We start from the raw sequence: 27,008 nt of genomic DNA on the forward strand, positions 1-27,008 counted from the left end.
TTTCCCTTCCAGCTACAGCTCCCATTCCAATCTAGTTTCTGCCCCTTCATTCCACAGAAATGGCTCTTTCCAAGGTCACCACTGGCCCTGTCACACAGCCCAAGGCCTTGTCAGTCCCTTCCTTGCTGGACTGTAAATAAACACTTGAGTCCCTCAATGCTCTTGGCTTCTGTGACCTCTCTTAGCTTCTCTACTAGACCTCATCCTCCTGGGCCGGGCTGTTCCGAGGCTCTAACCGACTTTAAAAAAAAGGGGGGGGGTCCTGGGTCTCCCACTCCTCCTGCTTGTGTTCTCTCTCTCGCTGTCTCTCTCTCTGTCAAATAAATAAATAAAACCTTTAAAAAAAAAAGATTTTGGGGTGCCTGGGCAGTCAGTTAAACATCTGCCTTCGGCTTCGGTGGTGATCCTGAGATCCTGGGATTGAGCACTGTGTTGGGCTCCCTGCTTACCAGGGAATCTGCTTCTCCCTCTGCTGCTCCCCCCACCCCTCTCTCTCGCTCTCGCTCCCGCTCTCAATCTCCCTCAAGTAAATAAATAAATAAATAATAAGCTTGAGATTCTCTTTCCCTCCCCCTCTGTCCCTCCCGCTCTTACTCTCTCTCTCTTTCTCTCAAATTTAGAGAGAGAAAGAGAGAGAGAGAGGGAGAAGCAGACTCCCCACTGAGCAGGGAGCCCGATGTGGGGCTCGATCCCAGGACCCTGAGATCATGACCTGAGCGAAAGGCAGACGCTTAACCGACTGAGCTACCCAGGCACCCCAAAGATTTTTTTTTTAAAGATTTTATTTATTTATTTATTTGAGAGAGAGAGAGAGCAGGAGAGGGGGAAGGGTCAGAGGGAGAAGCAGACGCCCTGCTGAGCAGGGAGCCCGATGCAGGACTCGATCCCAGGACTCCAGGATCATGACCTGAGCCGAAGGCAGTCGCTTAACAACTGAGCCACCCAGGCACCTCTGTGCCTCCCCATTTTTTATTTATTTATTTATTTATTTATTTATTTTTAAAGATTTTATTTATTTATTTCAGAGAGAGAGAGAATGAGAGATAGAAAGCACGAGAGGGAAGAGGGTCAGAGGGAGAAGCAGACTCCCTGCTGAGCAGAGAGCCCGATGTGGGACTCGATCCTGGGACTCCAGGATCATGACCTGAGCCGAAGGCAGTCGCTTAACCAACTGAGCCACCCAGGCGCCCCATTTTTTATTTTTTTTTAAGATTTTATTTATTTATTTGACAGACAGAGACACAGCGAGAGAGGGAACACAAGCAGGGGGAGTGGGAGAGGGAGAAGCAGACTCCCTGCTGAGCAGGGAGCCCGATGCAGGGCTGGATCCAGGACCCTGGGATCATGACCTGAGCCGAAGGCAGACACTTAATGACTGAGCCACCCAGGTGCCCCTGTGCCTCCCCATTTATTAACCTTTGTCACATTTGTTGTTTGACAGTTGGCTTCTCTGCTCATCTGTGAACAACAGTGAGCAGCTGCTGAAGGGCCTGCACTATTCCGAAGTACATTCTAGGACATAGTGGCTTTCTGATCAGTGATTATTTGTGGAAGAAATGAGAATTCTGCCCCGGTGGTGGAGGGGTGGTAACTCATAAGTACCCGATGCTCCAGCTCTAAATCCCCTCAGAGCCAGTAGCTGTGAGAGAAAACCCAAATAGGAGTCAGTTGGTCTGAGGGCAACTTTAAGGAGAAATCCCTTTGCAGAGGTTGTAGAGAACACAGTTGCTGAGTGACCCACTTCTCTGGTCTCCCAGGTGGTGAACCCCTACCATCCTTGGTTCTAGAACAAACAGGCTGCTGGCTTCTTTAAAGAATTGGGGAAGATCAGGGCACCTGGGTGGCTCAGTTGGTTGAGCGACTGCCTTCAGCTCGGGTCATGATCCTGGAGTCCCGGGATCAAGTCCCACGGGCTCCCTGCTCGGCGGGGAGTCTGCTTCTCCCTCTGACCCTCCCCCCCTCATGCTCTCTCTCTCTATCTCATTCTCTCTTTCAAATAAATAAATACAATCTTTAAAAAAAAAAAGAATTGGGGAAGATGTCATTCCTCATAACCAAGGTAGGGTCACCCAGCTCCTAACCATTGCTTCCACCAGAACCTGCTCAGGAGAGATGACTCAGGACTTAATCTGGACTAGGTCTGGGCTAGGTCCTCCTGGGGGTAGGGAGGGAAGCTGTTCACCCTTCAGTGAGTGAAAGGTGCCAAATAGGACCCAGCCAGAAAGAAACAGTGTCCTGGCTTGAGAGCCCAGGACTGGTTCTGGACCTAAAGACAGTGGCGGTTTGGGGCACGGAGGAAAGTAGATGCGGTCAGAGGCCCCATCGCTTGGAGAATACAGTTGGGAAGACTGAGGTGAGGGTCATAAAGTCCCCATTCAAACACCACCTTCCCCAAGAAGCCCCAAACTTCTCCAGTATTCTCCCCTATCTCTCTCTCCAGGCCTCTGTAGAATAAGAAAAAAAAATGTTACTACTTTTTCTGCTAAAAAAAAAAGTTCCTGTAAAATGTTACCTCTAGAAGAGTGGTTTTCAAAGTTTAAAACATATCAGAATCACTAGGAGGGTGGTGGGCTATGGGCCCCACCTCCGTGGTTTTGGACGTCTGACCCGGAGCATAAAGGAATGTGCATTTCTAACAAATTCTCGGATGGTGCTGCTGGTGCTGATTATGGAACTACACTTTGAGAAACACGGCTCGACAGAAACATACACTAGCCAAATAATTGGCCCCGCCTCTGCCTAGGGCTCAGCTGTCGTAGTGCCCCAATATCATCCTGTTCAGGCTCTGGAGACATTCAAGAGCTTCCTGAAGAACACCCCCTACTTGTGATCTTCCTCAGCTATGGGTAAGGTTCCCAGCGGCTGGAGTCTTCCTTTACATCCAATCTGCTTCTTTTGGGGTGCACCCCATTCCATGCGCTCTCACTATCCTTCTCCGAAGCTCCACACTACTCTCGCCAATATGGTGAAATCTGGGAGGAGGGAAAGGGGAAAACAAAAAGGTCTGTGTGAGAAGGATAGACAGTAGCCTGCTCTGGACGTCTCCAGAAGCGCTGGGTTCCAGGGAAGGTCCTGCCCCTAATTTGCTATGTGAGCTTAATAGAGTCACTAACCTCTTCTGAGTCTCTATTTTCCCATCTGCAGAGTGACAAGAAACCTTCTCTGGCTCATATCCGGGGTCCCAGAGCTGATGGGAGGGATCCAATTCATGACATCGCTTTGGAAAGAGTAAACCTTAACACAGGTTGCACTTTGAGAGGCTTTCTCACATAAAGGTAACTTTGAAAGCTACTTCCCCACACCTCTACCCATCCCCCCTTTTTTGAACAGATGTTTCTGTTTTTGTCTATTGTCTGCATCAAGAAGGCAGGACTAGATATTGTATATGATCAACAGCCTATTATTTTATTTATGTATGTATGTACGTATGTACATATGCATGTATGTGTGTATTTATTTTTATCTATTTATTTGACAGAGAGAGACACAGCGAGAGAGGGAACACAAACAGGGGGAGTGGCAGAGGGAGAAGCAGGCCTCCTGTGGGGCAGAGAGCCCAATATGGGGCTCGATCCCAGGACCCCGGGATCATGACCTGAGCCGAAGGCAGAAGCTTAACAACTGAGCCACCCAGGCGCCCCTATTTATTTATTTTTGATCAACAGCCTATTGAACAAGAAATGATTTGGTGCACCTGGGTGGCTCAGTTGGTTAAGTGTCTGACTTTGGCTCAGATAACGATCTCAAGGTCCTAGGATCAAACCCCTATCAAGCCAGCCCAGGTTGGGCTCCGTGCTCAGCAGGGAGTCTGCTTCCCCTCTCCCTCTGCCCCGCCCCTCCTGTGCACTCTCTCTGTCTCTCAAAAAAATAAATAAAATCTTTTTTTTTAAAAAGAAACTATTGGGGTGCCTGGGTGGCTCAGTTGGTTAAGCGACTGCCTTCGGCTCAGGTCATGATCTCAGGGTCCTGGGATCAAGCCCCACATCGGTCTCCCTGTTCGGCGGGAAGCCTGCTTCTCTCTTTCCCACTCCCCCTGCTTGTGTTCCCTCTCTCGCTGTCTCTCTCTGTCAAATAAATAGATAAAATCTTTAAAAAAAAATTATTCTCTGAAGAACCATGAGGTGAGTGGCGCTGGGGGAGCCATCTGCCCCCATCCGCGATTCCTGGCACCCTGCAGCAAAGTCTCCCGCGACACCCTGTACGAGGCGGTGCGGGAAGTCCTGCAGGGGAACCAGCGCAAGCGCCGGAAGTTTTTGGAGACGGTGGAGCTGCAGATCAGTCTGAAGAACTATGACCCTCAGAAGGACAAACGCTTCTCGGGCACCGTCAGGTTGGCACCGCTCTGACGCCACCCAGCCCTCTGTGCGCCCCCGTGCCCGTCGCCACCCTCCAGGCTCCTGTTGAGCTTGAGACGGGCGGGCGCGGGTGGCAGGACGCGCCTGGGTAGTTCAGATCCCCTGCCCCGGGCAGGCGTGGCTGGACGGACCCCCACCCTGGGTCTTAAAATAAGAGGGGAGGCGTGGGGAGGCCTTGGCCGAGCCCGCCGGCTAGTTTGAGAAGCTACACTAGCTGTTGGTGAATGTGGACGTTCTGGGCTTAAGTCCACTCCCCGCCCCAAGTTCTCCGTAAGTGTTTTGGGGGATCAGCCGCACTGTGATGAGGCCAAGGCAGTGGATATTCCCCACATGGATATTGAGGCGCTGAAGAAACTCAACAAGAATAAGAAATTAGTTAAGAAGTTGGCCAAGAAGTATGACGCCTTTTTGGCCTCAGAATCTCTGATCAAGCAGATTCCACGAATCCTGGGCCCAGGCCTGAATAAGGCTGGCAAGTTCCCTTCCTTGCTGACCCACAATGAAAACATGGTGGCCAAAGTGGATGAAGTGAAGTCCACCATCAAATTCCAGATGAAGAAGGTGCTGTGTCTGGCAGTGGCTGTTGGCCATGTGAAGATGACAGATGACGAGCTTGTGTACAACATCCACTTAGCAGTCAATTTCCTGGTGTCCTTGCTCAAGAAGAATTGGCAGAACGTCTGGGCTTTATACATCAAGAGGACCATGGGCAAGCCCCAGCGCCTGTACTAAGGCACAGTTCAATAAATCCTAGTGCTACCCTTAAAAAAAATATATATATATATTCTCTGGAGTTGATTCTCTTCAAGAGTAATTCATTCATTCATTTATTCCATATTTATAGAACACCTACTATGAGCCATCCTGAGGCCGATGGCTAAAAGTTAAACAGCCCGAAATACAAGTAAATTACTGCTATAGACTTGAATGTCTGTGTCTCTCCAAAATTTGTATGTTAATCCTAACCCCCAATGCAATGATATTAGGAGGTGGGGCCTCTGGGAAATGATTAGGTCATGAGGGTGGTGCACTTTTGAATGAGAGTTGTGCCCTTATGAAGGAGATCCCAGAGAGCTCCCTTGCCCCTGCCACAAAGTAAGATTACATCAAGAAGTTGGCCATCGAGGGGGGCCTGGCTGCCTCGGTGGGTGGAGCATGTGAGTCTTTTTTTTTTTTAAGAGTTTTTATTTATTTATTTCAGAGAGAGAGAATGAGAGGCAGAGAGCATGAGAGGGAAGAAGGTCAGAGGGAGAAGCAGACTCCCTGGGGGAGCCCGATGTGGGACTCGATCCCAGGACTCCAGGATCATGACCTGAGCCAAAGGCCGTTGCTTAACCAACTGAGCCACCCAGGTGCCTGGAGAATGTGAGTCTTGATCCCAGGGTTGTGAGTTTGAGGTCCATGGCGGGTGTAGAGATTACTTAAAAATAAAATTTTTTTTTTAAGATTTTATTTATTTATTTGACAGAGAGAAACATAGCGAGAGAGAGAACACAGCAGGGGGAGAGGGCGAGGGAGAAGCAGGCTCTCCGCGGAGCAGGGAGCCCGATGCAGGGCTCGATCCCAGGACCCTGGGATCATGACCTGAGCCGAAGGCAGACGCTTAATGATTGAGCCACCCAGGCGCCCCTAAAATATTTTTTTTAAAGATTTTGTTTATTTGAGAGATAGAGCGGGGGGCGGGGGAGAGTACAAGCAGGGAAGCGGCAGAGGGAGAAGCAGGCTCCCCACCGAGCAGGGAGCCCCATGCAGGGTCCGATCCTAGGACCCCAAGATCATGACCTGAACTGAAGGCAGAAGCTCAACCGACTGAGCCACCCAGGCACCCCTAAAAATAAAATCTTAAAAGAAGAAGAAGAAGGCCATTTTCTACAACGAATCTGCTGGTACCTTGATCTTGGACTTCCCAGCCTTCACAATTGTGAAAAATACATTTCTTTTGTTCAGAAGCCACTTGGTTTTGGTATTTGCTTATAACAGCTTGGATGGACTAAGACCCTTCTCAAAATGTTTTCTTCGGGGCGCCTGGGTGACTCGTCGTTAAGCAGCTGCCTTCGGCTCAGGTCATGATCCCAGGGTCCTGGGATCGAGCCCAGCATCGGGCTCCCTGCTCAGCGGGAAACCTGCCTCTCCCTCTCCCACTCCCACTGCTGTGTTCCCTCTCTCACTGTGTGTGTGTGTCTCTCTCTCTGTCAAATAAATAAATAAATCTTTTTTAAAAAAATGCTTTCTTCTTTATTTGGACCTGGAGATTGTCATGTACATTTTTTTTTTTTAGATTTTATTTATTTATTTGACAGAGAGAGAGACAGTGAGAGAGGAGGGAACACAAGGCAGATGCTTAATGACTGAGCCACCCAGGCGCCCCTGTCATGTACATTTTTTCATCTTTCACTACTCTAAAACAAACCAAGCACCACAGGGTGACAAAGACAAATACAGGCATATCCCTATCTTCAGGTGAACGAATGAGGCTACCTAAGCTCAGATATTAGAGCTGGAATGGGTGTCAAAATAGAAAGATCCATGTTTTATTCTAAAGATCTTTGATTATTATTTTCCCTGTGGGTTCTGAATTTGGGAATTTTTACCTACCAAAAATAATGAACTTAGTAAAAGAGTGGGGAAGGATAGGCATTTTGAAACACTGAAAGCTGTTCATAGGATCCCAGTAGTATATTTGAGTTCAAGGATTCCTGGTCATGAAAAGTCTTTTTGGGTCAGTGGGGTTGGCTGTTCAGCCCATCTTTTTGGGAAAGGGGACGGGTGATTAGCTTAATGTATGTATCCTGGAAGAGTTTTAGCAAAAGTATTTCTCCTAGACCATTTTCCAGGGTTGAGATTTGTTTTTTAACGATTTTATTTATTTATTTATTTGACAGAGAGAGCAAGAGAGCACAAACAGGGGGAGCGGCAGAGGGAGAGAGGGAGAAGCAGGCTCCCCACTGAGCAAGGAGCCTGATGCGGGGCTCGATCCCAGCACCCTGGGATCATGACGTGAGCCGAAGGCAGACACTTAACAGACCGAGCCACCCAGGTGCCCCCAGTGTTGAGATATTGGACCCATTCTTTCTGTAGGTAACATACAGGCTTCATTTGCTCACTACTTTTTACCTGGTTTGTCTTTTGCTCCTCCAGAGAGTGACTGTAAATGGTTATAAAAGGCAGGGGCCTTTTTTTCTCAGATTCCTAAGACTCTATGCTGTATTTGGAAGAGATTAAATGTTTGATGGACTTATACCTTAAAGAGGGAAATATGGAGTGCTGAAGAGGAGTTTGGAGGACAATCCTTGACTTATTGGCCCCCTCCCACCTGCAGTTCAGGATATGGTATAAGTTGAGGTCTCTAAGTTCCCTAAACTGATAGTAGAGATGAATGTTAGATTAAAAATGTTAAGTCTGGGGAAGGGAGAAAAAAAAGAAAAAAATGTTAAGTCTAAGTTGCGGCTGAGAGAGTTCCCTGAGAAATTTGTAATAATAAATGAACTATCTGCCAAGGCAGGGCCCCAGATGGGCGAAGGATGAAGAGTTTGGGGTCATGGTCCAGTTTCCAGGCAATTACTTCAAACAGCAGGTCTGTAATCAGGGACGACACAGAAAATTAGAGAAGAGTCATAGACTCTGACCAGCTCAGAATTCTGTCAGGTGTCCTAAGTTGCACTCATCTGCCTAGAGCCCAGGCAGGCTTCTTAGACTCGCCCCAGTTTGTTTGCAAACATCCATTTAGATAATTCTAAAGTATTTATGAACCAAAGGAGGTGACCTGTGGTCTTTCCTTCTACTTCCTAGCTTCTTCCTTGTTTTCTCATGAAAAGAGGCAGTGGGATAAGTAACCTTAAATTAAGTCAGAAGCTCCTATACAGTCGTAGGATAAATTTCCTGTTAAGGATAGGATCTAATAATTTAAATGTAAACTCAACTGGAAAACACCAAACACACAGCAGTATTTTCAGAACCTGTATCACTATTCATAACACCCTGTCAGATGACACTATTCATAACACCCTGTCAGATGACACATCACCATCCTGGGTGGCTCAGTTGGTTAAGCGACTGCCTTCGGCTCAGGTCATGATCCTCGATGCGTTTTTTGGTTTGGAAAATATCTGGCTGTTAATGGGCCATTGAATGTTACAGCTAGGAGGTTACCTGGGCAGGGGTTTTTCCAAACTACAGCTGAAAGTGTGGTGCCTGAGAATGTGAGCCCTGAAGTCTGACCGTTTGGGTTACAACATTTGTTCTGCCATTGACTAGGTATTTGACCTAGGGTGAGTGACTCAACCTCTCTGAGCCTCCATTTTATGATCTGTAAAGTGGGGTAAATAACTCAGTCCCTACCTCACAGGGTCCTGAAGTGTGGATGAGATAGTATAAAATCGTACTGTTAGAATACAGGTTGATTAAAGAAATCTATGCGCATGTAAGAATTCCAGCACCCCACAGCAAGTCCTTGGCTTCCTAGAAGTCAACAGCCCACAATTTGGGAGCCACGTAATGCTTGTCCAATATCCTCAGAGTAGAGAAGAAGGGGAAATAAAGGCCCAGGGAAGGGAAGTGACCTTCCCAAGGTTACACAGAAAGTTAGGGGTATGGCCTGGTTTAGGACTTCGGTTTCAGAATTTCTCCGTGAGCTTTTTGCAGTGTGCCTCCCTGGACATCCTCCCCTCAGGACAGAGCCACCAAAGTAATACCGAAGCATGTGTGCCTGGGGAGTCGGGAGTTTTGTTGCTAGCCAGTTGTGATGGGCTGGAAGGAGATCAGGATTTAGGGTTAGGCTGTCAGTGTGTTGCTTTGGATAGGACAGAGAATCGTAAGGTAGTCAAAACTACTGTGAATCGAGGGGCGCCTGGGTGGCTCAGTCGTTAAGCGTCTGCCTTCAGCTCAGGTCATGATCCCAGGCTCCTGGGATCGAGCCCCGCATCGGGCTCCCTGCTCAGACGGAAGCCTGCTTCTTCCTCTCCCACTCCCCCTGCTTGTGTTCCTGCTCTCGCTCTCTCTCTGTCAAATAAATAAAATCTTAAAAAAAAAACCAAACCTATTGTGAGTTGAATTTACTGAATCACCTGATAAATGGGACTGAAAAATAGGAGCATGAAATAATAAGTCTTGCATGTCTCCTTACCCTTCTTCCAAGCACCTCAAAAATAATATAGTTCACATAGATCTTAAAGTCTCAAAGTCCTTTGTCTTCTGGGTAAATTTGCCTCCACCAACTGCAACCCAGTTCAATAGGGGTTTTGTTTCCTAACAGGTAGGTTTCCTCCTCCAGGCTATTTTGGGAAACAATTAAAACAGTTTGTGGGGGGCGCCTAGGTGGCTCAGTTGGTTAAGTGACTGCCTTCGGCTCAGGTCATGATCCTCCAGTCCCACTTCTTCCTCTGACCCTTACCCCTCTTGTGCTCTCTCTCTCTCAAATAAATAAATAAAATCTTAAAAATAAAAAGAGTTTGTAAAGTTCTTCCAGAGCTAGGGATGCACAATTAATTGGAGGGTGAAGGACTGGAAGAAGGCTGAGGAAAGACGCCAGGTGAGTAATCAACAGGTGGCTGAAATATCCTCTTTGTAAATACGTTTGAACCCCAGGACACATATTTGCTGAGTTGTATAGGTGATTCAGTGAATCCTTTGTGAAGGTCTCCAGTAAAATAGTTTGTCTGTGCATGATTTCCTACTATGTCTTTCAGTAAAATGAAAAAGGTACACCAGATGATCTCCATTACCTCTTACAGTTTGTGAACATTCTGTAAGTCTCTTTGCTTTCTAGTAGGGACAGAAGCCACCCAGAATTCTTGACAACACACAGTTGAAGGACTTTGATCTCTAGCCTATTGTGTGAATCCTGCAGGTACCTGGCTAAGTCCCCAGGAGCGGTCAAATTCTAGGAGTGGTATTGATGTAGTTTCAAGGGAGGGACTGGCAGTGGGCTTAAGAATGTCCTGGAACAGCCTCAGTATAGAGTAGCAAACCATTTTTCTGGCAAAGACAGACTGAAGTGGGAAAAGGCAACTCAGTTTTATTTCAACTTATTTTAGGAGATCTATGTTTGAGGCCTGAAATAGCTGTAGAATTACCGAGTTGACCTTAGATAGTTGACCTTTATGGGTCTCACTTTGTCTTTTTTTTAAAAATTTAAAAAAAGAAAAATTTTGGGCGCCTGGGTGGCTCAGTTGGCTAAGCGACTGCCTTCGGCTCAGGTCATGATCCTGGAGTCCCGGGATCGAGTCCCGCATCGGGCTCCCTGCTCGGCAGGGAGTCTGCTTCTCCCTCTGACCCTCTTCCCTCTCGTGCTCTCTATCTCTCATTCTCTCTCTCTCAAATAAATAAATAAATAAAATCTTAAAAAAAAATTTTTTTTATTAAAGATTTTATTTATTTATTTATTTGACAGAGAGATACACAGCGAGAGAGGGAACACAAGCAGGGGGAGCGGGAGAGAGAGAAGCAGGCTTCCCGCCAAGCAGGGAGCCCGATGCAGGGCTCGATCCCAGGACCCTGAGATCATGACCCAAGCTGAAGGCAGTCGCTTAACCAACTGAGCCACCCAGGAACCCCCCAAAAAGAAAAATTTTAAATTACACAAATAAAACATGAATACATCCTCTTTGTAAACAGTTCAAACAGCGTGGTAATATATAGAATAAAAAGCAAAAGTTCCCTTTGCCCTTCCCCATTCCACTTCCCTCCCCAGGGATAACCAGATAACCACTGGTGTCAGTTTGGTAGGGAGGTGTATCTTTCCAAGCCTTTTTTTTTTTTTTTTAAGATTTTATTTTTAAGTAATCTCTACATCCAGTGTGGGGCTTGAACTCACAAGCCCAAGATCAACAGTCCCATGCTCTACTGACAGAGCCAGCCAGGTGCTCCTAAATTTTTTTATGCATTCAGTTATATGTAAATAGGGACAAAGGTTTTTTTTTAAGCTTTTTATTTATTTATTTATTTATTTTTAAAAGATTTTATTTATTTATTTAATTGACAGAGAGAGAGAGACAGCGTGAGAGGGAACACAAGCAGGGGGAGTGGGAGAGGGAAAAGCAGGCTTCTGGCCGAGCAGGGAGCCCGATGTGGGGCTCGATCCCAGGACCCTGAGATCATGACCTGAGCCGAAGGCAGTCACTTAACCAACTGAGGCACCCAGGTGCCCCTAAGCTTTTTATTTATTTTTTGACAGAGAGAGAGAGACAGCGAGAGAGGGAACACAAGCAAGGGGGAGTGGGAGAGGGAGAAGCAGGCCTCTCGCTGATGCGGGGGCTCAATCCCGGGACCCTGGGATCATGACCCGAGCCGGAGGCAGACGCTTAACGACTGAGCCACCCAGGCGCCCCAGGACAAAGTTATTTTTTCCTACGCTAATGGTAATGTACTGATTATGTTATTTTTTGTCTATTCTACATCTTTTTTTCACTTAACAATAAACTTGGAATCATCCCATATCAGTACATATAGATTTGCCGCATTCTTTTTAAAAACTTCATAGGATTTCATTGTATGAATGTAGCAAAATTTATTTAACCTGTTCCCTATTGTTTCCAATTTTGGAAGGCCCCATAAACAATGTGTCAGTGAATTTTTATACATTCGTATCTGTAAAAATCTGCAATATTTACCTGTGAAATAAATCCTAGACTTGGAATTACTGGGTCGGTGGGTCTATGCACTTTTAGTTTTTTTTTTTTTAAAGATTTTATTTATTTATTCATGAAAGACAGAGAGAGAGAGAGAGAGGCAGAGGGAGAAGCAGGCTCCCAAGGAGCAGGGAGCCCGACGTGGGACTCGATCCCAGGACTCTGGGATCATGACCTGAGCCGAAGGCAGACGCTTAACCATCTGAGCCACCCAGGCGCCCTATGCACTTTTAGTTTTGATAAACTTGCCCAAATGGTGCTATCCACAGAGGTTTTAGCAATTTTATACAGCAACAAGGTATACAAAGGTGTATTCCTTATCCTTGGTCCGTTTAAGGGGCCTTTCACCACTAACATTATAATGCAAGTCTATTTCTCTGTTTCCTGATTTTTCAACATTCGTTTGTGTGTCTACCACATGCCAGGCACTGTGTTAGCTGCTGAGAATACAGCTATAAACAAGACCAAAGCAATCCTTGCCCTTGCTGTATGTGGGGTCCCTGGGTTTCATACAGTTGCTTGAAAACAGAAGACACTGAGTAAATGTCTGCTGAAAGAGTTGGCCTCCAACCAGGAAAAGCAGATGTCAAAAAGTATTTTTAGGACATTATGCTAAGTGAAATAAGCCTGTTACAAAAAGACAAATACTGCATGAGTCCACCTATATAAGGTATCTAAAGTAGTCAAACTCTTAGAAAGTAGCATGTCAGTTGTCAGGGCCTGGAGGGAGAAAGCTGGGAGTTGTTCAATGAGTATAGAGTTTCTGTTTTACAAAATGAAAAAGTTCTAGAGATCAGTTGTACAATATGCATATAGTTAACCTTACTGTACAGTACATTTAAATATAGTTAGGATAAAAAAAAGAAAAAATATAGTTAGGATAAATTTTATGTTGTTTGATCACAATTTTAAAAAAAAGTATTTTTTAGGTAGCGAGACAGTTGGCTGGGAGACAAGCTACTGAGTCTAGCCTAGGATGGGGTGATGAAGAGAGTAGGTTTTTTTCAAAAGGTAGAAAAAAACCAAGCAGTCCACACTTCCTTCCCGGTCCTGCCACCTTTGTCTGGGAACAAGGTCACCATAAAATCTTACATTCTGCTATAGATAAATCGTAGCAAAGGTATGTTTCTATGTTTTTCTTCTGAGAGCCTTTCTGATACCTCTCTGATAGGTATCGGTTCTGATACCGCATACAGGGCGTAAGCCCAAAAAGAGAACCTTAGTTTCCTATCTTTCTGTAAGGGGTCCCTTCTTCTATAGGCAAAACTAGATAAGGAGAAAGTTCTGATAAAGCGAGGCAAACTAGGACCAAGTAGGAGACTACATTCCCCAGCATGCACTGCTCTCTCAGGACGTAGTCGATGACGGAAGAAGACGCGATACTTTAGCGCCAGGAATGGGGCGCGGGGATGAGGGAAGACTACACATCCCAGAACGCAAAGCGCTCCCACTCTAGTCACAGCCCGGATTGCTTTTTGGTAACTGGCGTTCTCAAAGGGGCGCGAGGGGAGGGGAATGCAGCCCCGCTGTGTACTAGACTTGACACTTCCAAAGAGGAAGAAGAGTCGGGGAAAGTACCCTACTCTCACCTAAAGTAGTTCCCGCGCAGGGTGGCGAGGGTTTATGGGCCCCCTCCCTTATTTATTGTTTCTCAGAGGCAATGCCAGGCCCCTATTGGTCGAAGACCTCGAGGGCAGGTGGGAAGTCTGTGAAGCCCCAAATTGAAGTTATCTGCGTCTCCCCATTGGTCTTCCTCTCGAGCGCAGGCGCGAGGGCTCCGACTCCAGTCCCCAGGGACGGGTGAGCGGCAATTGGCCAAAGCCCGCGAAGTAGGAGTCCGGATTGGTAGTTGCTAGCAGGAGCCTGGTTTCTTCCTTGACTTCTGCGAGTGGTAATGTGTGATTGGTTTAAATCCGCGGGCACCTGGCGGTGATTGGGCGGGAGCCACGGGCTGGGTACGATCATTGGCTGGTGCTGGGGCCATCCCTCCCCGGGCGGGCAGCGAATGATGAAATGGGAACGGGGAGGGGAAAGGCCGCGACGTGAGCGCGCGACCTCCGGCGCCATTTTGTAGAGAAACAAGCGGAGTTAACCGAAGAGGGGGTCGAGGAGAGCCGGAGTCGGGGACTCAGGAGTTTCCTGTGTCCAGCGCTGCCGGAACCGCCGGAGGTGAGGTGGGCCGGGGTCGGTGGCTGGGGCCGGCTGGAGGTGTCAGCTACGGAACGCGAGTGCCGGTGGGCGAAGGAACGGGGGTGGTCCAGGGGCCATTGGGAGCGTTTCTCGGAGCTCCGCGGAGTGAGGGGCAGTCGGGACAGGGAAGTGGCGAGGCGGGAGAGGGCGGACTGTTCCCACGGCTCGCGGAGTCCTTGGACTCTGAAGAGTAGGGGTCGGGGCGAAGGCTTCACGGAGCGGAGGGCAGAGCGCGGGGTGAGACCAGGGGTGGTCTCCGGCCCGGGCCTGGCGGCTCTGAGGGCGGCGGCGGCGGCAATTCGGGCGACTGGGCCTCGCTTCGCGCGGGCTGCACCCTCCGCAGACCCCACGAGCTGCTCAACTGCCCCTTTCTCTCCGGGCTTCCGGATGGGTGCAGTGGGCTTCGGCCCCCCGAGGCCTAGTTGCAGAGGCGAGGGTCCGTGTTTGGAGTAGTTGCAGGCTCCTGGTTCTTTCTGGTCGACCTGGAGCTGGCAGTCCCCCTCCCTCTGCCCCCAGCACGTTGTCAAACCCCCGGTGTTTCGGGTGTCCGCCGGTGGGAGGGGCGAGCGGGAGCCAGCACTTCCTCATTACTTCTTGCCACAGGTTTTGTTCCACTCGCGCGCCGGGGCGCTCAGACTTTCTCCGAAGTCGGCCCTCACCCAGTTGTGCCGGTGTCTGAGCTGTAGTGGCGGTTCTGCCCTCCTACGGGAAGTGTCCCCCCTAGTGAGCCGAACGTTTGTAGGCCTCGATGTGGGGAGAGATTCCCTTCCTACAGGTCGGGTAGGGAGGTTGCTTAAGGCCAAATCAAATACTCTTACTCGATACCAGTTCCTTTGCAGAATTCACCCAACTAGCCTCACACAGATAATTACCCACGCTAGGAGTACGATTTGTAGTTTAAAAAAAGAAAGAAAGAAAATGCCTGATATCTGTGGGTTTGGAAATGCTGTGTTTAAAATAAACTTTGAGAAGTAAACTTTTCCCGATGCCACCCAATCAAATGTCACGTTTCTTAGGACTCTAATAAAAAGTTTGTTTTCTTCCTGTAAGCTGAGTAATGATACTTAATTTCCTTATTTTCTATAATTCTATTGCCCTGGGGGATTATTTTAACAGCCAATAATTTGAGGAAATATAATTGAGTATTTTGGGGGGAAATTCTGACCATTGCCCTCAAGAAAATCCGTTTGATAGGAATAGGGATACATAGACGAAAAAAGGGAGGACAAGTAAAAAATTAGAAAGCAGGTCAAACATTAAGAACAAACCTGTTTTTGTTGAGGTATTTGGGTATAATATGTTAGTAATCTGTGGCTCAGGTTGACATTCTTACCCTTCTAAAGCTGGGCAGCATAGTATTTTAACTATTAATAAGATATATGGTAGCAGTTTAAATAGTCTTGTTTTAGGGCACTGCAGATTGTTACCTTGTCTATGGAGAAAATGAGCTGATGATACATAAAGTTTTAGGCATCCAGTTGTACTTTGACTGAAATGGTAGCATGTTGATAAAACCTGTTGAGAGTTGAGAGGGTTGGTCCCTTTTCAACAAGTGTGGGTCCCAAGTCCTTCATTGGAAACTTAACTCTAAAATCAAGGCACAAAGACTTGACCATTAATAACTGAAAGCATTTCCCTTTCTTGCCTAAGATTGTATATAATCTTAGAAGTTTTAAGGCAGGGTTTTGTGGCATCCTGGTGGAACTGAACTGAAATGCACTTGGTTTCTAACTCAGATGGATTAGTTTCTGGCTAATTTTTTTTTTTTCCCTCTAGTCTCTAAATTTCTACTGGGCTTGTTTAAATCCCGGTTTCTTCAACATGGAATCTTGTCAGGTTAAGTACTGTGACATTCTTCTAATTTTGGGTAATGTCATTTAAAAACAAACTACTGTGTGAAGGCAGGAGAGGAAATGCTTGCTGTCTCTTCAAGACATTGCTTCAAGACTAAGCTCATTATTCGTGCATGTTGCTTTATTCTAAACATGTTTTGGTTAGATTCTGATATGTAGCTATGAAAAGCTTTTTAACCTGCCTAAGTTGATGAACTTGAATTTTTATTTCATTCTGGGAATTTGTCTATAATACTAATTGAATGCTCACACATTCTTTAACACGCTAATTTTTGATAAGATGTTTATGCTTCTGGAATGACCAAAAATAATAGCCTGCCATTTTGAAATGCTGTATTTTATGAACTGGATATCCTTTATTAAAGTACAAAACTAACTTTCAAGTCACTTAAAGATACTACCTGAAGCACTTTTTTTTTAAAATATATTTTATTTATTTATTTGACAGAGACACAGCGAGAGAGAGGGAACACAACCAGGGGGAGTGGGGGAGGGAGAAATGGGCTTTCCCGCTGAACAGGGAGCCCGATATGGGGCTCGATCCCAGGACCCTGGGACCATGACCCGAGCTGAAGGCAGACGCTTAACGACTGAGCCGCCCCTACTGAGACACTTTTTAAATGGCTATCTGACCAAACTGAACTTCCTGCTGGGACGTTTCAAAATGGTATCCCACTGAGCCTTATTTTAAGACCTTATATATAGAAAAATCCTACATTTCTTTTCTGTTTGCTCACAATTTTTACGAAGTATGTTTCAAAGCTAAAATGGGCTCAAAACCTTTATGCGATAGATTATTTTAATGTAAGAACGTAGCAAAGCAAATAAAACAAATTGTTCATTGAAAAGCACCTTTAAGAGATGCCTGGGTGGCTCAGTTGGTTAAGTGTCTGCCTTCCGCTCAGGTCCTCGAGTCCCGCATGGGGCTGCTTGCTCAGCGAAGAGCCCTCTTCTCCCTCTGCCTGATGCTCTCCCTGCTTGTGCTCTCTCCCTCTCTCTGACAAATAAAATCTTAAAAAAAAAAAAAAAAAACCTTTAAGTCAGTAATTAGAGGTGTAGACTCAGTCTGAAACCCTGTGTTGAGATTTGAAGGAAATGCAGACTTTAGAAGTGTAGAGTGTAGGTTTAAGAAAGCATTTCTGTCTTTAATGTTGGAAAGCTCAGCATAAATTTCCAGTATAAAATGTTTTGGTTAATTTTGTTAACAGTTGTTAGGAGGAAATTCCTAAAATGTTGACTTGAGATGTGAAACTGTCTGCAGGAGAGGTGTGTGTGTGTGTGTGTGTGTGTCTAATTATATAAAATATAAAAGGGAATGAAGGCATATTTCCGAAAGACACCATCTCTTAATCCTCATTAACAGCTCAGCATTTTCCATTTCAGATAATTAGTTTGAAAGTTTGTCACCTTGGATTTATAACTCATAGTTTTGAAATGCAATGTTTTAAATTTTTATGTAGACTAATCATAAGTATAGATAACCCTTTGTTTCATAACCCTTTCTTTCTCCCCTTCTATTTCTCTTTCCCCCACTTGGGCTTGAACTCATGATGCCAAGATCAAGAGTCCCATGCTCTACTTACTGAGCCAACCAGGTGCCCCCACCCCCCCGCCCCGCCTTTTTTGCATAGCTAGCTTTCTTTCCTTGCTTTCTTTTTAAAAAGTTTATTTATTTTAGAGAGAGAGTGCATGAGTGAGCAAGGGGGCGGGCAGAGGGAGAGAGAGAATCCAAGACTTTCACGCTGAGCATGGAGCCCAATGCAGGGCTCGGTCCCGGACCCTTAGGTCATGACCTGAACTGAAATCAAGAGTTGGCACTCAACTGAACCACCCAGGCACCCCTTTGCAGTAGCTTTCTAACTAGTCTACATTCCGAATGTAATTCCAGGAGTATAGTTAATTCTCTACTGCCCAGTTACCTCCTAAATCACTGTTTTGAAAATAGCAATCCTCTGCTCAAAAGTCCTTTAAATCCCTAGCCTGGAGCTGTGTAAGTGTTGATCCCTTCCTACCTGTGGCTTCATATTACTATCTTACACTGTAGTCACAAGACTGTTACACAGTGGTTCCTGAATACATCTTTGCCCCTTTTATCTGGAATGTCATTGTTTGTGTCTACTAAAACATCTATCATTCAGACTCAAATGTGTCTATATAAATCTCTGCCCTGATTTTCCTAAGCAAAATTGATTTCTTAAATACCTCTTGGGCAGTTTCACTTACTTATAGCATATACTGTTTTGCCTTGTAAGTTTTCTGCCTCATTTTATAGTGGGTAATCTTCCCTCCCCCCCCCCAATATGTTATTGCCCTGAATTGTAATTGAATAATGCTTCTTGTTACACTTGGGTAGATTTATAGTGTTCTTCTTGGAACTATATACTTCTAATTCTGTTGACATCTTTTAGATGGTTAAACTTTGAAAACTAGTCATACCGAATTACAGTATCATCCTTTAGGAAATTGAAGCCAAGGAAAGTAAGGTGAGTTTCTTAGTTTAAGGTCAGACAGACCAGGTTTTTCTACTATAGCCTAATGTTCATTCTGTCTCTCCACATTCTACTTGAGTTCAATACAAGGAAAAGAAAGATGTATGAATTTATCAAAAAGCATAGGGGTGTCTGGTGGCTAGGTCAGTTAAGTGTCCAATCCTTTTTTTTTTTCTTTTTAAAGATTTATTAGAACAGGTGCTAGCAAGGGAAGGAGAAGTAGACTCCTCGCTGAGTGCGGAGCTCAATGAAGGGTTTGATATCATGACTCTCAGATCATGACCTGAGCTGAAATCAAGAGTTGGATGTTCGGGCGCCTGCCTGGGTGGCTCTAGATGGTTAAGCGTCTGCCTTCGGCTCAGGTCGTGATCGCAGGGTCCTGGGATCGAGTCCCGCATCGGGCTCCCTGCTCCTTGGGAGGCTGCTTCTCCCTCTACCTCTCTCTCTCTCGCTCTCTCTCTCTCTCAGGAATAAATAAATAAAAAAAATCTTTAAAAAAAAGAGTTGGATGTTCAACTGAGCCACCCAGGTGCTACCAAGACTTTTGATCTCAGGGTCATGAATTCAAGCTCTGCTTTAAAAAAAAAAAAAAAGGCATAATCTATGTGGTTAAACATTTGTTTTTTGAGAGTGTCATTGTATAATTAAAGTCTCTGGAGGCTGGTTTGGTAGTTCAGGATTTCACTTTTATTTGGTGGATTGGATTTTAGCACATCATGACTATATTAATAATAATTCTACAGAATTAAATTGTTTCTTAGGTAATTAATTGCCTAGGGAGATTTTTTCTTTACTCCTAATGTGTGTTTTCCCCCGTTTTATTTTTTTAAAGATTATTTATTTATTTGACAGAGAGAGAGCGAGAGAGGGAACACAAGCAGGGGGAGAGGGAGAAGCAGGCTTCCCGCTAAGCAGGGAGCCTGATGCAGGGCTCAATCCCAGGACCCTGGGATCATGACCTGAGTCAAAGACAGATGCCTAACAACTGAGCCACCCAGGCGCCCCTCCCCTGTTTTATTGACATAATTGATACACAGCCTGTATAAGTTTCATATGTATAATTTAAGGACTTGATCTGGATATATTGTGAGATACCACCAATGTTTATTTGGATAAGATTTTCTTAGTTGTGGCCAAATACAGATTTTTTTGTAGGATAAGACACAAGACTTGAATGTTTCTTCTCTTTACTGTGAAAATACAAAACTCTAAACTGACAAAAAGGTGGTCTTTCCTGTTATATATAGTTATTGTGAATGGTCATTATTTAACCTCAGTATAAATTAACTTGTACTTCTTTTAAGACCTCCAAAGGATGGGGGAGGGACTTAGGTTTTTGCTTTTTTAAGATTTTACTTACTTATTTGACAGAGACATAGCGAGAGAGGGAACACAAGCAGGGGGAGTGGGAGAGGGCCAAGCAGGCTTCCCGCGAGTAGGGAGCCTGATGCGGGACTCGATCCCAAGACCCTGGGATCATGACCTGAGCTGAAGGCAGACGCTTAACGACAGAGCCACCCAGGCGCCCTTGGGAGTTAGGTTTTAAAATGTTCTTGAGCACTGTAAATTGAATACTGACAGATACGAATAAGTTTTCTCTTGGTGTAGTTTTTTATATATATATATATTTAATATGTATGTATTTTATACATATATATTTTAAAGATTTTATTTATTTATTTGACAGAGAAAGACACAGTGAGAGAGGGAACACAAGCAGGGTGGATGGGAGAGGGAGAAGCAGGCTTCCCTCCAAGCAGGGAGCCTGATACAGGGCTTGATCCCCAGGACCCTGAGATCATGACCTGAGCTGAAGGCAGACGCTTAACGACTGAGCCACCCAGGCGCCCCTAATACATATTTTTAAGATTTATTTGAGAGTGAGAGAAAGTGTGTGTAAGTGTGTAAAGGGGGGGGCAGATGGAGAGGGAGAGGGACAATCCCAAGTAGACTCCCCAAGCAGAGAGCCCAGCTCCAGCCCAATCTCACCACCCATGAGAGCACAACCTGAGCCAAAACCAGCATTGGGATGCGCAACCAATGAGCCACTCAGGCACCCCTGGTATAGTTACATTTTTTAAAGTACCTTGAAGAAGGATACTCCATTATCTTTTAGTAGTCAAGCATATTTATACTATGTAGCTTTATAATTTTGTAATTACCACTGGGAAGATGCTTCTGAATATTCAGTTGATTCCAGATCAAGAACTTGATTCTTTTCTGATTTTGGAGTAGACTTACTTTTCTGGTTCACTTTCTTACTTTTTTTTTTTTTTAAATAGGGGTTTATTGGGGTTCTTGGTAGGCTCAGTCTGTAGAGCATGGGTCTCTTGGGGTCATGAGTTCAAGCTCCAGGTTGGGCGTGGAGCTTAACTTAAAAAAATAAATTAAAAAAAACGGATTTATTTGCTAGCACTATGTCATACTGTGCTAATGTATGGATTGGATTAAGTCTTGAAAATTCTGAAGTATCCACAAAAGGCTATTAAATGTTCTTTAACAGTATTAAGGATCTATTGAATCCAGTAAAATTGCTTTATTATTTTTTATATTTTTTAAAGATTTTATTTATTTAGGGGTGCCTGGGTGGCTCATTCGGTTAAGCGGCTGGCTTCGGCTCAGGTCATGATCCCTGGGTCCTGGGATCGAGCCCCATGTCCGGCTCCCTGATCAGGGGAGCCTGCTTCTCCCTCTCTGCCTGCCGCTCTGCCTACTTGTGCTTTCTCTGTGTCAAATAAATAAATAAAATCTTAAAAAAAAGATTTTATTTATTTATTAGAGACAATGAGAGAGGGAACACAAGCAGGGGGAGTGGGAGAGGGAGAAGCAGGCCCCCTGCGGAGCAGGGAGTCCGATGCTGGACTCGAACCTGAGCCGAAGGCAGACGCTTAACAACTGAGACACCCAGGTGCCCTAAAATTGCTTATTTGAAGTGGCATGGTTAGGGGCGCCTGGGTGGCTCAGTCGTTAAGCGTCTGCCTTCAGCTCAGGTCTTGATCCCAGGGTCCTGGGATCGAGTCCCCGCATCGGGCTCCCTGCTCCGCAGGGGGCCTGCTTCTCCCTCTCCCACTCCCCCTGCTTGTGTTCCTGCTCTCGCTATCTCTCTCTCTCTCTCTCAAATAAATAAAATCTTTAAAAAAAAAAAAATAGGGCACCTGGGTGGCTCAGTCATTAAGGGTCTGCATTCGGCTCAGGTCATGATCCCAGGGTCCTGGGATCGATTCCCACATCGGGCTCCCTGCCCGGCAGGAAGCCTGTTTCTCCCTCTCCCACTCCCCCTGCTTGTGTTCCTGCTCTTGCTATATCTCTGTCTCTGTCAAATAAATAAATAAAATCTTAAAAAAAAAAAAGTGGCATGGTTAGGAAGCAGTTCAGCTCTTGCTCCATTTATTATCTCATTTCAAACCTATTTACTACTTACTGACCAGTATGCCTTTGAATATTTCCTTAACCCTTGTCAGCAAGTTTTATACTAAGCTTTTCTAAGTTCAGAAATACATAATTTTGGGATGTTCATGATTGGATTATTCCCACTTGTTTGCACTCTTTAGTTTGGGTAATAGAGAGTTAAGTCTACCATGTATATATATACTCACTGTTATGGCATGAATATCTTAAGACTAATCCCTTTCCCTAGGGTGACTGGCTGGCTCAGTTGGTAGAGTGTGGCTCTTGATCTTGGGGTCATGAGTTTGAGCCCCACATTGGGTGTAGAGATTACTTAAAAAATGTATATATAATAGGGGTGCCTGGGTGGTTCAGTCGTTAAGTGTCTGCCTTGGGCTCAGGTCATGATCCCAGAGTCCTGGGATCGAGTTCCGCATTGGGCTCCCTGCTTGGCGGGAAGCCTGCTTCTCCCTCTCCCACTCCCCCTGCTTGTGTTCCCTCTCTCGCTCTTTGTCAAATACATAAAATCTTTAAATTTATATGTGTATATATTTAAAAAAGAATCAAATAGTGTTTTATTTATTTAATTCATTTGACAGAGAGAGAGAGACAGCAAAAGAGGGAACACAAGCAGGGGGAGTGGGAGAGGGAGAAGCAGGCTTCCTGCGGAGCAGGGAGCCCGATGCGGGGCCGGATCCCAGGATCCTGGGATCATGGGATCATGACCTGAGCCGAAGGCAGACACTTAACAACTGAGCCACCCAGGCGCCCCAAGAATCATAGTGTTAGAAGAGGGGAGGGCACCTGGCTGGCTCACTGGTTCAGTTGGTAGAGCTTTCAACTATTTTTTTTTTTAATTTTATTTATTTATTTGAGAGCGCGCGAGTGCCAAAGAGAGAGAGAAACAGACAGACAGTGAGAGAGAGCAGGAGCTGGGAGGAGAGGGAGAAGCTGACTCCCCGCTGAGCAGGGAGCCGACTCAGGGCTCTATCCTAGGATGCTGGGATCATGACCTGAGCTGAAGGCAGATGCTTAACTGACTGAGCCACCCAGGCGCCCCAAGCTTGCAACTCTTGATCTTGGGGTTGTAGGCTTGAGCCCCATGTTGGGTGTAGAGATTGCTTAAAAATAAAATGTCGGGAGCCTGGGTGGCTCAGTCAGTTAAGCTATCAACTCTTGATTTCAGCTCAGGTCATGATCTCAGGGTTGTGAGATCGAGCCCTGCATCCAGGCTCTGCACTGGATGGAGCCTGCTTAAGATTTTCTGTCTCCCTCTCCCCCACACTCTCTGCCTCTCTCTCTAAATAAATAATAATAAAAGTAAAATCTTAAAAAAAATTCCTCTTCCCTTTTCAAACCGATAAATATGCCACATATTGCAGATGTTGACATTGTCCAAATGTAAAATGTAGAAATTACATGAAAGTATTTGGTCATGCCCAGTCATTAAGCCCTTAAGTTTTCTGGCAACCACAAAACGTTAGTACGATACTTTAATATACTAAGTTCGTTTTGGAATATATATATGTGTATATATTTTAAGATTGTATTTATTTGACAGAGAGAGACAGTGACAGCAGGAACACAAGCAGGGCGAGTGGGAGAGGGAGAAGCAGGCTCCCTGCCAAGCAGGGAGCCCGATGTGGGACGCAACCCCAGGACCCTGGGATCGCGAGCCGAAGGCAGACGCTTAACAGCTGAGCCACCCAGGTGCTCCAGTTTTGGAATATTTGTATAAAATTCTGTAGAGATCTTCTGTGTTTGGGTTTCAGTGACTAATTCACTCGTAATGTGCTATTATTATCTACCTTGCTTCTACCCTTGGTCCCCTATAGTTTGTTCTCAGTTCATCTGAAGTGATTCTTAGGTTTTGAAAGTCCTATCATGTCTTCCTGTTCAAAACCACCTGTTGGTTCTACATTTATCTTTAGTAAAAGCCAGAGTCCTTTCATTACCTACAGGATTTAACTCTGCCCAGTACCTCCTCACGTATTCCTCCTTCTCCCCAACTTACTCTCTTTACCCGCACTCCCCCCAATAGGCTTCCTTTAAGTACCTTTGGCTTCCTTGTTTTGCCTTACACATGCTGTGCGGTCTCTTAGGAAGCTTTTGCACCAATTGACCAATCCTTTTGCCTAGAACATTTTCTCTCAGATGTGTGCATGGCTAAACCCCTCACCTCCTTCAGGTCTCCTCAAGACTTCTTTCTCAGTGGGGCACCTGGGTGGCTCAGTTGGTTGAGCGGCTGCCTTCGGCTCAGGTCATGATCTTGGAGTCCCGGGATCGAGTCCCGCATCGGGCTCCCTGCTCAGCAGGGAGTCTGCTTCTCCCTCTGACCCTCATGATCTCTCTATCTCATTGTCTCTCTCAAAAAAAAAAAAAAAAAAAAATACTTCCTTCTCAGGGTTCCTGGTTGGCTCATTTGGTTAAGCGACTGACTTTGGCTCAGGTCATGATCCCAGGGTCCTGGGATTGAGTCCCACATTGGACTCCCTGCTCATCGGGGAGCCTGCTTCTTCCTCTCCCTCTGCCGCTCCCCCTGCTTGTGCTTTCTGGCTCTCTCTCTGTCAAATAAATAAAATCTTTTTTTTTTTTTAAAGATTTTTTATTTATTTATTTGAGAGAGAGAGAATGAGAGAGAGCACGAGAGGGAAGAGGGTCAGAGGGAGAAGCAGACTCCCCGCTGAGCAGGGAGCCCGATGTGGGACTCGATCCCGGGACTCCAGGATCATGACCTGAGCCGAAGGCAGTCGCTTAACCAACTGAGCCACCCAGGCGCCCCTCAAATAAATAAAATCTTAAAAAGAAAAAAAAAAAAGACTTCTTTGGGGGCGCCTGGGTGACTCAGTCATTAAGCGTCTGCCTTCGGCTCGGGTCATGATCTCAGGATCCTGGGGTCAAGTCCCGCATCGGGCTCCCTGCTCCACGGGAAGCCTGCTTCTCCCTCTCCCACTCCCCCTGCTTGTGTTCCCTCTCGCTGTGTCTCTCTCTATCAAATAAATAAAATCTTAAAAAAACAAAAAAGACTTCTTTCTCAATAAGGCTCACTCTGACCACCACACTGATTGCAACCCTTCAGTCTCCCTATTTTTTGGTTCACTTTATCTTGCTTTTTTTTTTTCTGTAGTACTTAGCATTTCCTACATGTTTCATATATATATTTTTGTATTTCTCTTTTTAAAGTAATTTCTCTTCCCAATGTGGAGCTTGAACTCACAATCCTGAGATTAAGAGTCACATGCTCTACTGACTGAGCCAGCCAGGCACCCCATTTCATTATTTCTTACGATTATATTTCTCACTTCCAGTGGTAATGCAAGAATATATGTATGTCTGTTCACTGATGTATTTCAAATACCTGACACGTGGTAAGTACTCAGTAAATATTTGATTGGGTTAATATTATAATAAAAGTGCATAAACTGTTCCTATTAAAGTTGTGACAGCAAGAACACAAGCCACTTCACATAAGTCATATACTATTTCTTACTATCTGATGAATTTAAGTTTTGCTTGGGTTTGTGTTAACCTTGTGGAAAGCTAGACTTGAGGTGTTCACATCTAGGGCTCACCCTACAGAAAATAGATGCAAAAGCCATTTTCTCAGCAAGGGCACTATTGGTGTTTGGGCAGGATAGTTCTTTGTTGGTGGTGCTGTCCTTTGGTTATTTCATTTCTAATTTTCATTAAGTGCCAGTGGCTCTCCCAACTGGTACACATTTCAGAATGCTTTTGGAGGTTACATTCCCCTCCAGTTTATTCCAGTAAATAACCTCTTGAGGAAGATTTGTTTTCAGTTTATTTTATTTACTTTAGAGCCAATTACTACTATTGGTGTAAATCACAAATTACTTAAAATTTAATTTTACAGTGTCACAAGTGAGATGACTACATGAAGAGAAGATAGCATATTTCACTGATTATAAAACATTGTCAACATTTTAACATCTCTGAAATTGGATATATCATGTTCTAAGAAAAGTACTGTCCAGTAAACTTTTTTAGTGACACAAAGTAGAGATGCTTCTATACTTAAAGACTAACCAATCTGTGGGGCACCTGGATGGCTCAGTCGGTTAAGCATCTGACTCGATCTCAGCTCAGATCTTGATCTCTCCAGGGCGTGAGTTCAAGCTCTGCATTCGGCTGTATGCTGGGCATGGGCATGGAGCCTACTTAAAAAAAAAAAAAAAAAAAAAAAAAAAGACTAACTTGAAATGAGATTATGGAAAATTATCTCCATTTCATGGGTGATGAAGGTGGAAGAACTTTCCCAAACTTTGGCTACATTTTGTTTGTTATGTCTAGTCAAATTGTATTTTAGGGAATTAGAAATTGATATGATAATGGATTTATCAGGGTTCTGGAATGTTTTCAGTGCCCTCAAAGCTGCTTGGCAGTGATGGTGAGGAAGAGCTATGGAATAAGCCCAAGGCATGTCTCTGGGAGCTGATGTAAAGGATAACACATGAAACAATAGTGAGCAGTGTGATTAAATTTTACAGTGCATCATACATACTAAAGGGGAAGAGAGGTAGATTGGTAGATTAGCCTGTAGACTATCTGAAGTGGTTTGGGAGATTTTGGAGGGGCTGGGGTTTGGGCTAGACCGTGGTCTTGTTACCTGATGCATTATCCACTTATGGAGGAGTCTTGGCCTGCCTCCTGGTAACCACCAACTTCCCTCTCTTGAAGGTTATCAGTGATCACTTAGTTGCTAATTCTGATAATTTATAATTCCTGTATACTTTTTGTACAATGCCGACTATACCTTTATTTTTAAAAATACTTATTTTTGAGAGAGAGCAAGCGGGGTGGGAGGGGAGGGACAGCAGGAGAAGGGGAGAGAGAATCTCAAAAACAGTCCCTGCTCAGTGGGGAGCTCATCACAGGGCTTGATCCCACAAGCCCTGAGATCATGACCTGAGGCAAATCAAAAGTCAGATGCTTAACTGACTGAACCACCCAGGCGCCCCTGACAACCATACATTTTAAAATACCTCCCCCATGGTTTTCATAGAGTATGGATGTATTAATTATTGGTTGTGGCATAGCAAAGTACCCCAAAATTCAGCCATTTTAAAACTTTCTTTTTTCAAGATTTTATTT

The 27,008-nt window shown here is 45.1% G+C and overlaps 2 protein-coding genes across 2 annotated transcripts in view; both read left to right on the forward strand.

Moving 5' to 3' along the window:
* Positions 1-4,562: 4,562 nt before the first annotated feature.
* LOC113935443 (60S ribosomal protein L10a-like) lies at positions 4,563-5,116 on the forward strand. The gene has a single exon (XM_035725205.1). It carries the CDS (start codon positions 4,686-4,688, stop codon positions 5,085-5,087), a length of 402 nt encoding a protein of 133 aa, XP_035581098.1. The 5' UTR covers positions 4,563-4,685; the 3' UTR covers positions 5,088-5,116.
* Positions 5,117-14,007: 8,891 nt separating this feature from the next.
* The window catches only part of CNOT1 (CCR4-NOT transcription complex subunit 1), a 113,257-nt gene continuing 100,256 nt past the window's right edge, over positions 14,008-27,008 (forward strand). The window contains 1 exon segment of the mRNA XM_027618770.2: positions 14,008-14,149. The gene's annotated coding sequence lies outside the window, so the exon portion shown is untranslated.

The sequence above is a fragment of the Zalophus californianus genome, chromosome 17, assembly GCF_009762305.2.
Source record: "Zalophus californianus isolate mZalCal1 chromosome 17, mZalCal1.pri.v2, whole genome shotgun sequence".
NCBI lineage: Eukaryota > Metazoa > Chordata > Mammalia > Carnivora > Otariidae > Zalophus > Zalophus californianus.